At 42.3% G+C, this 16,938-nt stretch overlaps 1 protein-coding gene across 1 annotated transcript in view; it reads right to left on the reverse strand.

Annotated features, from left to right (window-relative positions):
- LOC116376566 (intersectin-2) overlaps nt 1-16,938 on the reverse strand; it is a 134,657-nt gene that overhangs the window by 72,869 nt on the left and 44,850 nt on the right. Inside the window, exon 9 of the mRNA XM_031837947.1 lies at nt 12,975-13,117. Within this exon, the coding sequence (XP_031693807.1) occupies nt 12,975-13,117 (143 nt within the window). The remainder of the gene's footprint in view (nt 1-12,974; nt 13,118-16,938) is intronic.

The raw sequence follows: 16,938 nt of genomic DNA on the forward strand, positions 1-16,938 counted from the left end.
CACTACCACTACTATAACTATAACCAGACACTACCACTACTATAACTATAACCAGTCACTACCACCACTATAACCAGTCACTATCACTACTATAACTATAACCAGTCACTACCACTACTATAACCAGTCACTACCACTACTATAACCAGTCACTACCCTTACTATAACCAGTCCACTACCACTACTATAACCAGTCACTACACTACTATACCAGTCACTACCACTACTATAACCAGTCACTACCACTACTATAACTATAACCAGACACTACCACTACTATAACCAGTCACTACCACTACTATAACTATAACCAGACACTACCACTACTATAACCAGTCACTACCACTACTATAACCAGTCACTACCACTACTATAACCAGACCACTACCACTACTATAACCAGACACTACCACTACTATAACTATAGCCAGACACTACCACTACTATAACTATAACCAGTCACTACCACTACTATAACTATAACCAGTCACTACCACTACTATAACTATAACCAGTCACTACCACTACTATAACTATAACCAGTCACTACCACTACTATAACCAGTCACTACCACTACTATAACCAGTCACTACCACTACTATAACCAGTCACTACCACTACTATAACTATAACCAGACACTACCACTACTATAACCAGTCACTACCACTACTATAACTATAACCAGACCACTACCACTACTATAACCAGTCACTACCACTACTATAACCAGTCACTACCACTACTATAACCAGACACTACCACTACTATAACCAGACACTACCACTACTATAACTATAACCAGACACTACCACTACTATAACTATAACCAGTCACTACCACTACTATAACTATAACAGTCACTATCACTACTATAACTATAACCAGTCACTACCACTACTATAAAATATAACCAGTCACTACCACTACTATAACCAGTCCTACCACTACTATAACCAGTCACTACCCACTACTATAACCAGTCACTACCACTACTATAACTATAACCAGACACTACCACTACTATAACCAGTCACTACCACTACTATACTATAACCAGACACTACCACTACTATAACCAGTCACTACCACTACTATAACCCAGTCACTACCACTACTATAACCAGACACTACCACCACTATAACCAGTCACTATCACTACTATAACTATAACCAGACACTACCACTACTATAACCAGACACTACCACTACTATAACTATAACCAGTCACTACCACTACCTATAACCAGTCACTACCACCTCTATAACTATAACCAGTCACTACCACTACTATAACTATAACCAGACACTGCCACTACTATAACTATAACAGGACACTACCACTACTATAACCAGTCACTACCACTACTATAACCAGTCACTACCACTACTATAACCAGACACTACCACTACTATAACCAGACACTACCACTACTATAACTATAACCAGACACTACCACTACTATACCAGTCACTACCACCACTATAACAGTCACTATCACTACTATAACTATAACCAGTCACTACCACTACTATAACTATAACCAGTCACTACCACTACTATAACCAGTCACTACCACTACTATAACCAGTCACTACCACTACTATAACCAGTCACTACCACTACTATAACTATAACCAGACACTACCACTACTATAACCAGTCACTACCACTACCACTACTATAACCAGTCACTACCACTACTATAACCAGTCACTACCACTACTATAACCAGTCACTACCACTACTATAACCAGACACTACCACTACTATAACCAGACACTACCACTACTATAACCAGACACTACCACTACTATAACTATAACCAGACACTACCACTACTATAACTATAACCAGTCACTACCACCACTATAACCAGTCACTATCACTACTATAACTATAACCAGTCACTACCACTACTATAACTATAACCAGTCACTACCCACTACTATAACCAGTCACTACCACTACTATAACCAGTCACTACACTACTATAACCAGTCACTACCACTACTATAACTATAACCAGACACTACCACTACTATAACCAGTCACTACCACTACCACTACTATAACCAGTCACTACCACTACTATAACCAGTCACTACCACTACTATAACCAGTCACTACCACTACTATAACCAGACACTACCACTACTATAACCAGCCACTACCACTACTATAACCAGCCACTACCACTACTATAACCAGTCACTACCACTACTATAAACTATAACCAGTCACTACCACTACTATAACCAGCCACTACCACTACTATAACCAGCCACTACCACTACTATAACCAGTCACTACCACTACTATAACCAGCCACTACCACTACTATAACCAGTCACTACCACTACTATAACTATAACCAGTCACTACCACTACTATAACTATAACCAGTCACTTCCACTACTATAACCAGCCACTACCACTACTATAACTATAACCAGACACCACCACTACTATAACTATAACCAGACACTGCCACTACTATAACCAGTCACTACCACTACTATAACAGCCACTACCACTACTATAACCAGACACTACCACTACTATAACCAGACACTACCACTACTATAACCAGACACTACCACTACTATAACTATAACCAGTCACTACCACTACTATAACCAGTCACTACCACTACTATAACTATAACCAGTCACTACCACTACTATAACTATAACCAGACACTGCCACTACTATAACTATAACCAGGACACTACCACTACTATAACCAGTCACTACCCACTACTATAACCAGTCACTACCACTACTATAACCAAGACACTACCACTACTATAACCAGACACTACCACTACTATAACTATAACCAGACACTACCCACTACTATAACTATAACCAGTCACTACCACCACTATAACCAGTCACTATCACTACTATAACTATAACCAGTCACTACCACTACTATAACTATAACCAGTCACTACCACTACTATAACCAGTCACTACCAGCTACTATAACCAGTCACTACCACTACTATAACCAGTCACTACCACTACTATAACTATAACCAGACACTACCACTACTATAACCAGTCACTACCACTACCACTACTATAACCAGTCACTACCACTACTATAACCAGTCACTACCACTACTATAACCAGTCACTACCACTACTATAACCAGACACTACCACTACCTATAACCAGACACTACCACTACTATAACCAGGACACTACCACTACTATAACTATAACCAGACACTACCCACTACTATAACTATAAACCAGTCACTACCACCCACTATAACCAGTCACTATCACTACTATAACTATAACCAGTCCACTACCACTACTATAACTATAACCAGTCACTACCACTACTATCACCAGTCACTACCACCTACTTAACCAGTCACTACCACTACTATAAACCAGTCACTACCACTACTATAACCAGTCACTACCACTACTATAACTATAACCAGACACTACCACTACTATAACCAGTCACTACCACTACCACTACTATAACCAGTCACTACCACTACTATAACCAGTCACTACCACTACTATAACCAGTCACTACCACTACTATAACCAGACACTACCACTACTAACTAACAGAACTACCACTACTATACTATAACCAGTCACTACCACTACTATAACTATAACCAGTCACTACCAATACTATAACTACTACTATAACTATAACCAGTCACTACCACTACTATAACTATAACCAGACACTACCACTACTATAACTATAACCAGTCACTACCACTACTATAACTTATAACCAGTCACTACCACTTACTATAACTATAACCAGACACTACCACTACTATAACTAGTCACTGCCACTACTATAACTATAACCAGTCACTTACCACTACTATAACTATAACCAGACACTACCACCACTATAACCAGTCACTACCACTACTATAACCAGACACTACCACTACTATAACTATAACCAGACACTACCACTACTATAACCAGTCAACTACCACTACTATAACCAGTTACTACCACTACTATAACCAGTCACTGCCACTACTATAACTATAACCAGTCACTGCCACTACTATAACTATAACCAGTCACTGCCACTACTATAACTATAACCAGACACTACCACTACTATAACCAGTTACTACCCACTACTATAACTATAACCAGTCACTACCACTACTATAACTATAACCAGTTACTACCACTACTATAACTATAACCAGTCACTACCACTACTATAACTATAACAGACACTACCACTACTATTACTATAACCAGTCACTACCACTACTATAACCAGTCACTACCACTACTATAACCAGTCACTACCACTACTATAACCAGCCACTACCCACTACTATAACCAGTCACTACCACTACTATAACCAGCCACTACCACTACTATAACCAGCCACTACCACTACTATAACCAGTCACTACCACTACTATAACTATAACCAGTCACTACCACTACTATAACCAGCCACTACCACTACTATAACCAGCCACTACCACTACTATAACCAGTCACTACCACTACTATAACCAGCCACTACCACTACTATAACCAGTCACTACCACTACTATAACTATAACCAGTCACTACCACTACTATAACTATAACCAGTCACTTCCACTACTATAACCAGCCCACTACCACTACTATAACAGCCACTACCACTACTATAACCAGACACTACCACTACTATAACCAGGACACTACCACTACTATAACTATAACCAGTCACGACCACTACTATAACTATAACCAGTCACTACCCACCACTATAACCAGTCACTATCACTACTATAACTATAACCAGTCACTACCACTACTATAACTATAACCAGTCATACCACTACTATAAACCAGTCACTACCACTACTATAACCAGTCACTACCACTACTATAACCAGTCACTACCACTACTATAACTATAACCAGACAACTACCACTACTATAACCAGTCACTACCACTACTATAAACTATAACCAGACACTACCACTACTATAACCAGTCACTACCACTACTATAACCAGTCACTACCACTACTATAACCAGACACTACCACTTACTATAACCAGACACTACCACTACTATAACTATAACAGACACTACCACTACTATAACTATAACCAGTCACTACCACCACTATAACCAGTCACTATCACTACTATAACTATAACCAGTCACTACCACTACTATAACAGTCACTACCACTACTATAACCAGTCACTACCACTACTATAACCAGTCACTACCACTACTATAACCAGTCACTACCACTACTATAACCAGTCACTACCACTACTATAACCAGTCACTACCACTACTATAACTATAACCAGACACTACCACTACTAGAACCAGTCACTACCACTACTATAACGATAACCAGACACTACCACTACTATAACCAGTCACTACCACTACTATAACCAGTCACTACCACTACTATAACCAGGACACTACCACTACATAACCAGACACTACCACTACTATAACTATAGCCAGACACTACCACTACTATAACTATAACCAGTCACTACCACTACTATAACTATAACCAGTCACTACCACTACTATAACTATAACCAGTCACTACCACTACTATAACTATAACCAGTCACTACCACTACTATAACCAGTCACTACCACTACTATAACCAGTCACTACCACTACTATAACCAGTCACTACCACTACTATAACTATAACCAGACACTACCACTACTATAACCAGTCACTACCACTACTATAACTATAACCAGACACTACCACTACTATAACCAGTCACTACCACTACTATAACCAGTCACTACCACTACTATAACCAGACACTACCACTACTATAACCAGACACTACCACTACTATAACTATAACCAGACACTACCACTACTATAACTATAACCAGTCACTACCACTACTATAACTATAACCAGTCACTATCACTACTATAACTATAACCAGTCACTACCACTACTAACTATAACCAGTCACTACCACTACTATAACCAGTCACTACCACTACTATAACCAGTCACTACCACTACTAAACCAGTCACTACCACTACTATAACTATAACCAGACACTACCACTACTATAACCAGTCACTACCACTACTATAACTATAACCAGACACTACCACTACTATAACCAGTCACTACCACTACTATAACCAGTCACTACCACTACTATAACCAGACACTACCACCACTATAACCAGTCACTATCACTACTATAACTATAACCAGACACTACCACTACTATAACCAGACACTACCACTACTATAACTATAACCAGTCACTACCACTACTATAACCAGTCACTACCACTACTATAACTATAACCAGTCACTACCACTACTATAACTATAACCAGACACTGCCACTACTATAACTATAACCAGACACTACCACTACTATAACCAGTCACTACCACTACTATAACCAGTCACTACCACTACTATAACCAGACACTACCACTACTAACCAGGACACTACCACTACTATAACTATAACCAGACACTACCACTACTATAACTATAACCAGTCACTACCACCACTATAACCAGTCACTATCACTACTATAACTATAACCAGTCACTACCACTACTATAACTATAACCAGTCACTACCACTACTATAACCAGTCACTACCACTACTATAACCAGTCACTACCACTACTATAACCAGTCACTACCACTACTATAACTATAACCAGACACTACCACTAATATAAACCAGTCACTACCACTACCACTACTATAACCAGTCACTACCACTACTATAACCAGTCACTACCACTACTATAACCAGTCACTACCACTACTATAACCAGACACTACCACTACTATAACCAGACACTACCACTACTATAACCAGACACTACCACTACTATAACTATAACCAGACACTACCACTACTATAACTATAACCAGTCACTACCACCACTATAACCAGTCACTATCACTACTATAACTATAACCAGTCACTACCACTACTATAACTATAACCAGTCACTACCACTACTATAACCAGTCACTACCACTACTATAACCAGTCACTACCACTACTATAACCAGTCACTACCACTACTATAACTATAACCAGACACTACCACTACTATAACCAGTCACTACCACTACCACTACTATAACCAGTCACTACCACTACTATAACCAGTCACTACCACTACTATAACCAGTCACTACCACTACTATAACCAGACACTACCACTACTATAACCAGCCACTACCACTACTATAACCAGCCACTACCACTACTATAACCAGTCACTACCACTACTATAACTATAACCAGTCACTACCACTACTATAACCAGCCACTACCACTACTATAACCAGCCACTACCACTACTATAACCAGTCACTACCACTACTATAACCAGCCACTACCACTACTATAACCAGTCACTACCACTACTATAACTATAACCAGTCACTACCACTACTATAACTATAACCAGTCACTTCCACTACTATAACCAGCCACTACCACTACTATAACTATAACCAGACACCACCACTACTATAACTATAACCAGACACTGCCACTACTATAACCAGTCACTACCACTACTATAACCAGCCACTACCACTACTATAACCAGACACTACCACTACTATAACCAGACACTACCACTACTATAACCAGACACTACCACTACTATAACTATAACCAGTCACTACCACTACTATAACCAGTCACTACCACTACTATAACTATAACCAGTCACTACCACTACTATAACTATAACCAGACACTGCCACTACTATAACTATAACCAGACACTACCACTACTATAACCAGTCACTACCACTACTATAACCAGTCACTACCACTACTATAACCAGACACTACCACTACTATAACCAGACACTACCACTACTATAACTATAACCAGACACTACCACTACTATAACTATAACCAGTCACTACCACCACTATAACCAGTCACTATCACTACTATAACTATAACCAGTCACTACCACTACTATAACTATAACCAGTCACTACCACTACTATAACCAGTCACTACCACTACTATAACCAGTCACTACCACTACTATAACCAGTCACTACCACTACTATAACTATAACCAGACACTACCACTACTATAACCAGTCACTACCACTACCACTACTATAACCAGTCACTACCACTACTATAACCAGTCACTACCACTACTATAACCAGTCACTACCACTACTATAACCAGACACTACCACTACTATAACCAGACACTACCACTACTATAACCAGACACTACCACTACTATAACTATAACCAGACACTACCACTACTATAACTATAACCAGTCACTACCACCACTATAACCAGTCACTATCACTACTATAACTATAACCAGTCACTACCCACTACTATAACTATAACCAGTCACTACCACTACTATAACCAGTCACTACCACTACTATAAACCAGTCACTACCACTACTATAACTATAACCAGACACTACCACTACTATAACCAGTCACTACCACTACCACTACTATAACCAGTCACTACCACTACTATAACCAGTCACTACCACTACTATAACCAGTCACTACCACTACTATAACCAGACACTACCACTACTATAACCAGACACTACCACTACTATAACTATAACCAGACACTACCACTACTATAACTATAACCAGTCACTACCACTACTATAACTATAACCAGTCACTACCACTACTATAACTACTACTATAACTATAACCAGTCACTACCACTACTATAACTATAACCAGACACTACCACTACTATAACTATAACCAGTCACTACCACTACTATAACTATAACCAGTCACTACCACTACTATAACTATAACCAGACACTACCACTACTATAACTAGTCACTGCCACTACTATAACTATAACCAGTCACTACCACTACTATAACTATAACCAGACACTACCACCACTATAACCATTCACTACCACTACTATAACCAGACACTACCACTACTATAACTATAACCAGACACTACCACTACTATAACCAGTCACTACCACTACTATAACCAGTTACTACCACTACTATAACCAGTCACTGCCACTACTATAACTATAACCAGTCACTGCCACTACTATAACTATAACCAGTCACTGCCACTACTATAACTATAACCAGACACTACCACTACTATAACCAGTTACTACCACTACTATAACTATAACCAGTCACTACCACTACTATAACTATAACCAGTTACTACCACTACTATAACTATAACCAGTCACTACCACTACTATAACTATAACCAGACACTACCACTACTATTACTATAACCAGTCACTACCACTACTATAACCAGTCACTACCACTACTATAACCAGTCACTACCACTACTATAACCAGCCACTACCACTACTATAACCAGTCACTACCACTACTATAACCAGCCACTACCACTACTATAACCAGCCACTACCACTACTATAACCAGTCACTACCACTACTATAACTATAACCAGTCACTACCACTACTATAACCAGCCACTACCACTACTATAACCAGCCACTACCACTACTATAACCAGTCACTACCACTACTATAACCAGCCACTACCACTACTATAACCAGTCACTACCACTACTATAACTATAACCAGTCACTACCACTACTATAACTATAACCAGTCACTTCCACTACTATAACCAGCCACTACCACTACTATAACCAGCCACTACCACTACTATAACCAGACACTACCACTACTATAACCAGCCACTACCACTACTATAACCAGTCACTACCACTACTATAACCAGCCACTACCACTACTATAACCAGTCACTACCACTACTATAACCAGCCACTACCACTACTATAACCAGCCACTACCACTACTATAACCAGTCACTACCACTACTATAACTATAACCAGTCACTACCACTACTATAACCAGCCACTACCACTACTATAACCAGCCACTACCACTACTATAACCAGTCACTACCACTACTATAACCAGCCACTACCACTACTATAACCAGTCACTACCACTACTATAACTATAACCAGTCACTACCACTACTATAACTATAACCAGTCACTTCCACTACTATAACCAGTCACTACCACTACTATAACCAGTCACTACCACTACTATAACCAGCCACTACCACTACTATAACCAGACACTACCACTACTATAACCAGACACTACTATAACTATAACCAGACTATACCATTACATACAGTATATTCAGAAAGCCCTTGACTTTGTCCACATGTTGTTAAGTTACAGCCTTATTCTAAAATGAATTACATTGTTTATTTTCCTCATCAATCTACACACAATACCCCATAATGACATCACAATACCCCATAATGACATCACAATACCCCATAATGACATCACAATAACCCATAATGACATCACAATAACCCATAATGACAAAAACAGTTTTTTAGAAATCTTTACAAATGCATTCAAAATAAAAGACTGAAACATTTACTTAAGTATTCAGACCCTTTACTCCGGACTTTGTTGAAGCACCTTTGGCAGCGATTACAGCCTCGAGTCTTCTTGGGTATGACGCTACAAGCTTGGCACACCTGTATTTTGGGAGTTCCTCCCATTCTTCTCTGCAGATCTTCTCCAGCTCTGTCAGGTTGGATGGAGAGCATCGCTGCGCCCCTATTTTCAGGTCTCTCCAGAGATGTTGGATCGGGTTCAAGTCCGGGCTCTGGTTGGGCCACTCAAGGACATCCACGGACTTGTCCCGAAGCCACTCCTGCGTTGTCTTGGCTGTGTGCTTAGGTTGTCCTGTTGGAAGCTGAACTTTTGCCCCAGTCTGAGGTTTTCATCAAGGATCTCTCTGTACATTGCTCTGTTAATCTTTCCCACGATCCTGACTAGTCTCCCAGTCCCTGCCGCTGAAACACATCCTCACAGCAGCATGCTGCCACCACCATGCTTCACCGTAGGGATGGAGCCAGGTTTCCTCCAGACGTGATGCTTTTCATTCAGAATAAAGAGTTCAATCTTGGTTTCATCAGACCAGAGAATCTTGTTTCTCATGGTCTGAGAGTCTTTAGGTGCCTTTTTGTAAACTCCAAGCGGGCTGTCATGTGTCTTTTACTGAGGAGTGGCTTCCGTCTGGCAACTCTACCATAAAGGCCTGACTGGTGGAGTGCTGCAGAGATGGTTGTCCTTCTGGAAGGTTCTCCCATCTCCAAATAGGAACTCTGGAGCTCTGTCAGAGTGACCATCGGGTTCTTGGCCACCTCCCTGACCAAAGCCTTTCTCCCCTGATTGGTCAGTTTGGCCGGGCGACCAGCTCTAGGAATAGTCTTGGTGGTTACAAACTTCTTAAGAATGATGGAGGCCACTGTGTTCTTGGGGACCTTCAATGCTGCAGAAATGTTTTGTTTTGTTTTGGTACCCTTCCCCAGATCTGTGCCTCGACACAATCCTGTCTCGGAGCTCTACGGACAATTCCTTTGACCTCATGACATGGGACCTTATATAGACAGGTGTGTGCCTTTCCAATCAGTTGAATTTATCACAGGTGGACTCTAATCAAGTTGCAGAAATATCTAAAGGACAATCAATGGAAACATGATGCACCTGAGCTCAATTTCGAGTCTCATAGCAAAGGGTATACTTAAATAAGGTATTTCTGTTTTTATTTCATCCATTTTAGAATAAGGCTGTAATGTAACAAAATGTGGGAAGTCTAGGGGTCTCAATACTTTCCGAAGGTACTGTTAGTTACAGATACCTTTTATTAAAAGGAAAATAAGAAAAAAACAGTGTCGCGCATTTGACTCAATCAGCGCATCTCCTTCACATAGAGTTGATCTGTTGATTGTGGCCTGTTGTATAAGCAGTTTGCTGATGTCAACGGAGGTGGAGGTGGGGAAGGAATAAGACAACGAAAAAGTTGCATTTTATCGAGATCCATCCCCCACCATCACCTCATGTTTCAGCATGATAATGCATGCCCCCATGTCGCAAGGATCTGTACACAATTCCTGGAAGCTGAAAATGGCCTGCATAATCACCAGATATGTCACCCATTGAGCATGTTTGGGATGCTCTGGATCGACATGTACGACAGCATGTTCCAGTTCCTGCCAATATCCAGCAACTTCTCACAGCCATTGAAGAGGAGTGGGACAACATTCCACAGGCCACAATCAACAGCCTGATCAACTCTATGTGAAGGAGATGTGTCACGCTGCAAATGGTGGTCACACCAGATAATGACTGATGCATATCTGAATTCATGTGAAATCCATAGATTAAGGCCTATTGAATTCATTTTAATTGACTGAATTCCTTATATGAACTGTAACTCAAGTAAAAAATTTGAAATTGTTGCATTTTGCGTTTTTTTGTTCAGTGTATAACCGACAGGGCCAAGAATGGTCGGGTTCTGTGAGTGCAAAGAGACGGAAGCTCGTTCTCCAACCATCAACTAGAGATTCAGCATCTCTTAGAAGACAAGTTAATAAACACGTTACATCAGGTACGGTTAGTGGTCGAGGGGTCAGGAACATTAGTTGTAACCACTCATCAGCTTGGAGAGAGAAGAGAAAGAGAGGAGAGAGAGGGAGAGAAGAACGGGAGAAGAGAAAGAGAGGAGAGAGAGGGAGAGAAGAACGGGAGAAGAGAAAGAGAGGAGAGAGAGGGAGAGAAGAACGGGAGAAGAGAAAGAGAGGAGAGAGAGGGAGAGAAGAACGGGAGAAGAGAAAGAGAGGAGAGAGAGAAGAGAGAGAAGAGAGAAGAACAAGAGAAGAGAGAGGAGAGAGAAACGAGAGAGTAGAGAGTGAAGAAAAAAGAGAGAGAGACGAGAGAGAAGAGAAAGAAGAGAAAAGAGAGAAACGAGAGTAGAAAAAAATAGCGAAAGAGAAGAGCGAGAGAAGAGCGAGAGAGAAGAGCGAGAGAGAAAGGAGACGAGACAGGTAGTTGTAACTCACCAGAGAGGTATCCACTCATCAGCTTGTCCAGACTGTTAAACTGTTGTCTGTACTTCAGCCTGGTGGACTGGGGAACGGACCAATCACAAGAGCACGTCTTGGGAGAGTTACTGGCCAGGGAGGTGGTGGAGGAGGAGTTAGAACTGGAGAGGGGAGTAGGAGAAAGAGAGAAAGAGAGAGAGAGAGATTTGATTTCACATTGATTTCAGAAAAAAGCAGAGCCCAGTCTGGCAGAAGAGAGGCAGAAGAGTGGCAGAAGAGAGGCAGAAGAGAGGCAGAAGAGAGGCAGAGAGAGGCAGAAGAGAGGCAGAGAGAGGCAGAAGAGAGGCAGAAGAGAGGCAGAGAGGGGCAGAAGAGAGGCAGAAGAGAGGCAGAGAGGGACAGAGAGAGGCAGAAGAGAGGCAGAAGAGAGGCAGAAGAGAGGCAGAGAGAGTCAGAAATGAGGAAGAGAGAGGCAGAGAGAGACAGAGAGAGGCAGAAGAGAGGCAGAAGAGAGGCAGAAGAGAGGCAGAGAGAGGCAGAAGAGAGGCAGAAGAGAGGCAGAAGAGAGGCAGAAGAGAGGCAGAAGAGAGGCAGAAGAGAGGCAGAAGAGAGGCAGAAGAGAGGCAGAGAGAGGCAGAAGAGAGGCAGAGAGAGGCAGAGAGAGGCAGAAGAGAGGCAGAAGAGAGGCAGAAGAGAGGCAGAGAGAGGCAGAAGAGAGGCAGAGAGGAATATTACAGTGTATTATGATGTCATATTACCTTTATTGTTTCTGTGAGAAACTTAGCAATTTCAACCAGTTGCTAGTGGTGTAACGTTTAAATACTTTAAAGTACTACTTAGGTCATTTTTGGGGGTGGTATCTGTACTTTTGCCTCACTACATTCCTAAATAAAACAATGTACGTTTTACTTCATACCTTTTCCCTGACACCTAAAAGTACTCATTACATTTGGAATGCTTAACAGGACAGGAAAATGGTCCAATTCTCTTGTCAAGATAACATCCCTGGTCATCACTACTGCCTCTGATCTGGAGGACTCACTAAACAGAGAACATCCCTGGTCCTCACTACTGCCTCTGATCTGGAGGACTCACTAAACAGAGAACATCCCTGGTCATCTCTACTGCCTCTGATCTGGAGGACTCACTAAACAGAGAACATCCCTGGTCCTCCCTACTGCCTCTGATCTGGAGGACTCACTAAACAGAGAACATCCCTGGTCATCACTACTGCCTCTGATCTGGAGGACTCACTAAACAGAGAACATCCCTGGTCCTCACTACTGCCTCTGATCTGGAGGACTCACTAAACAGAGAACATCCCTGGTCATCACTACTGCCTCTGATCTGGAGGACTCACTAAACAGAGAACATCCCTGGTCATCTCTACTGCCTCTGATCTGGAGGACTCACTAAACAGAGAACATCCCTGGTCATCCCTACTGCCTCTGATCTGGAGGACTCACTAAACAGAGAACATCCCTGGTCATCCCTACTGCCTCTGATCTGGAGGACTCACTAAACAGAGAACATCTCTGGTCATCCCTACTGCCTCTGATCTGGAGGACTCACTAAACAGAGAACATCTCTGGTCATCCCTACTGCCTCTGATCTGGAGGACTCACTAAACAGAGAACATCCCTGGTCATCACTACTGCCTCTGATCTGGAGGACTCACTAAACAGAGAACATCCCTGGTCATCACTACTGCCTCTGATCTGGAGGACACACTAAACAGAGAACATCCCTGGTCATCCCTACTGCCTCTGACTCACTAAACAGAGAACATCCCTGGTCATCCCTACTGCCTCTGATCTGGAGGACTCACTAAACAGAGAACATCCCTGGTCATCCCTACTGCCTCTGATCTGGAGGACTCACTAAACAGAGAACATCCCTGGTCATCACTACTGCCTCTGATCTGGAGGACTCACTAAACAGAGAAAATCCCTGGTCATCCCTACTGCCTCTGATCTGGAGGACTCACTAAACATCCCTGGTCATCCCTACTGCCTCTGATCTGGAGGACTCACTAAACAGAGAACATCCCTGGTCATCACTACTGCCTCTGATCTGGAGGACTCACTAAACAGAGAACATCTCTGGTCATCCCTACTGCCTCTGATCTGGAGGACTCACTAACCAGAGAACATCCCTGGTCCTCCCTACTGCCTCTGATCTGGAGGACTCACTAAACAGAGAACATCCCTGGTCATCTCTACTGCCTCTGATCTAGAGGACTCACTAAACAGAGAACATCCCTGGTCATCCCTACTGCCTCTGATCTGGAGGACTCACTAAACAGAGAACATCTCTGGTCATCCCTACTGCCTCTGATCTGGAGGACTCACTAAACAGAGAACATCTCTGGTCATCCCTACTGCCTCTGATCTGGAGGACTCACTAAACAGAGAACATCCCTGGTCATCCCTACTGCCTCTGACCAGGACTCACTAAACAGAGAACATCCCTGGTCATCCCTACTGCCTCTGATCTGGAGGACTCACTAAACAGAGAACATCCCTGGTCATCACTACTGCCTCTGATCTGGAGGACTCACTAAACAGAGAACATCCCTGGTCATCCCTACTGCCTCTGATCTGGAGGACTCACTAAACAGAGAACATCCCTGGTCATCCCTACTGCCTCTGATCTGGAGGACTCACTAAACAGAGAACATCCCTGGTCATCCCTACTGCCTCTGATCTGGAGGACTCACTAAACAGAGAACATCCCTGGTCCTCCCTACTGTCTCTGATCTGGAGGACTCACTAAACAGAGAACATCCCTGGTCATCACTACTGCCTCTGATCTGGAGGACTCACTAAACAGAGAACATCCCTGGTCATCACTACTGCCTCTGATCTGGAGGACTCACTAAACAGAGAACATCCCTGGTCATCACTACTGCCTTTGATCTGGAGGACTCACTAAACAGAGAACATCCCTGGTCATCACTACTGCCTCTGATCTGGAGGACTCACTAAACAGAGAACATCCCTGGTCATCCTTACTGCCTCTGATCTGGAGGACTCACTAAACAGAGAACATCCCTGGTCATCCCTACTGCCTCTGATCTGGAGGACTCACTAAACAGAGAACATCCCTGGTCATCCCTACTGCCTCTGATCTGGAGGATTCACTAAACAGAGAACATCCCTGGTCATCACTACTGCCTCTGATCTGGAGGACTCACTAAACAGAGAACATCCCTGGTCATCACTACTGCCTCTGATCTGGAGGACTCACTAAACAGAGTACATCCCTGGTCATCCCTACTGCCTCTGATCTGGAGGACTCACTAAACAGAGAACATCCCTGGTCATCACTACTGCCTCTGATCTGGAGGACTCACTAAACAGAGAACATCCCTGGTCATCTACTGCCTCTGATCTGGAGGACTCACTAAACAGAGAACATCCCTGGTCATCTACTGCCTCTGATCTGGAGGACTCACTAAACAGAGAACATCCCTGGTCATCACTACTGCCTCTGATCTGGAGGACTCACTAAACAGAGAACATCCCTGGTCATCACTACTGCCTCTGATCTGGAGGACTCACTAAACAGAGAACATCCCTGGTCATCTCTACTGCCTCTGATCTGGAGGACTCACTAAACAGAGAACATCCCTGGTCATCACTACTGCCTCTGATCTGGAGGACTCACTAAACAGAGAACATCCCTGGTCATCACTACTGCCTCTGATCTGGAGGACTCACTAAACAGAGAACATCCCTGGTCATCACTACTGCCTCTGATCTGGAGGACTCACTAAACAGAGAACATCCCTGGTCATCACTACTGCCTCTGATCTGGAGGACTCACTAAACAGAGAACATCCCTGGTCATCCCTACTGTTTGGATTGCCTAATATAAGTAATTATATACATTCTACTGATACTTAAGCATAAATGGCACAATTGGCCCAGCTTCGTCCGGGTTTGGCCGGGGTAGGCCGGCATTGTAAATAAGAATTTGT

This window comes from Oncorhynchus kisutch, linkage group LG12, assembly GCF_002021735.2.
Source record: "Oncorhynchus kisutch isolate 150728-3 linkage group LG12, Okis_V2, whole genome shotgun sequence".
NCBI classification, from domain to species: Eukaryota; Metazoa; Chordata; class Actinopteri; order Salmoniformes; family Salmonidae; genus Oncorhynchus; species Oncorhynchus kisutch.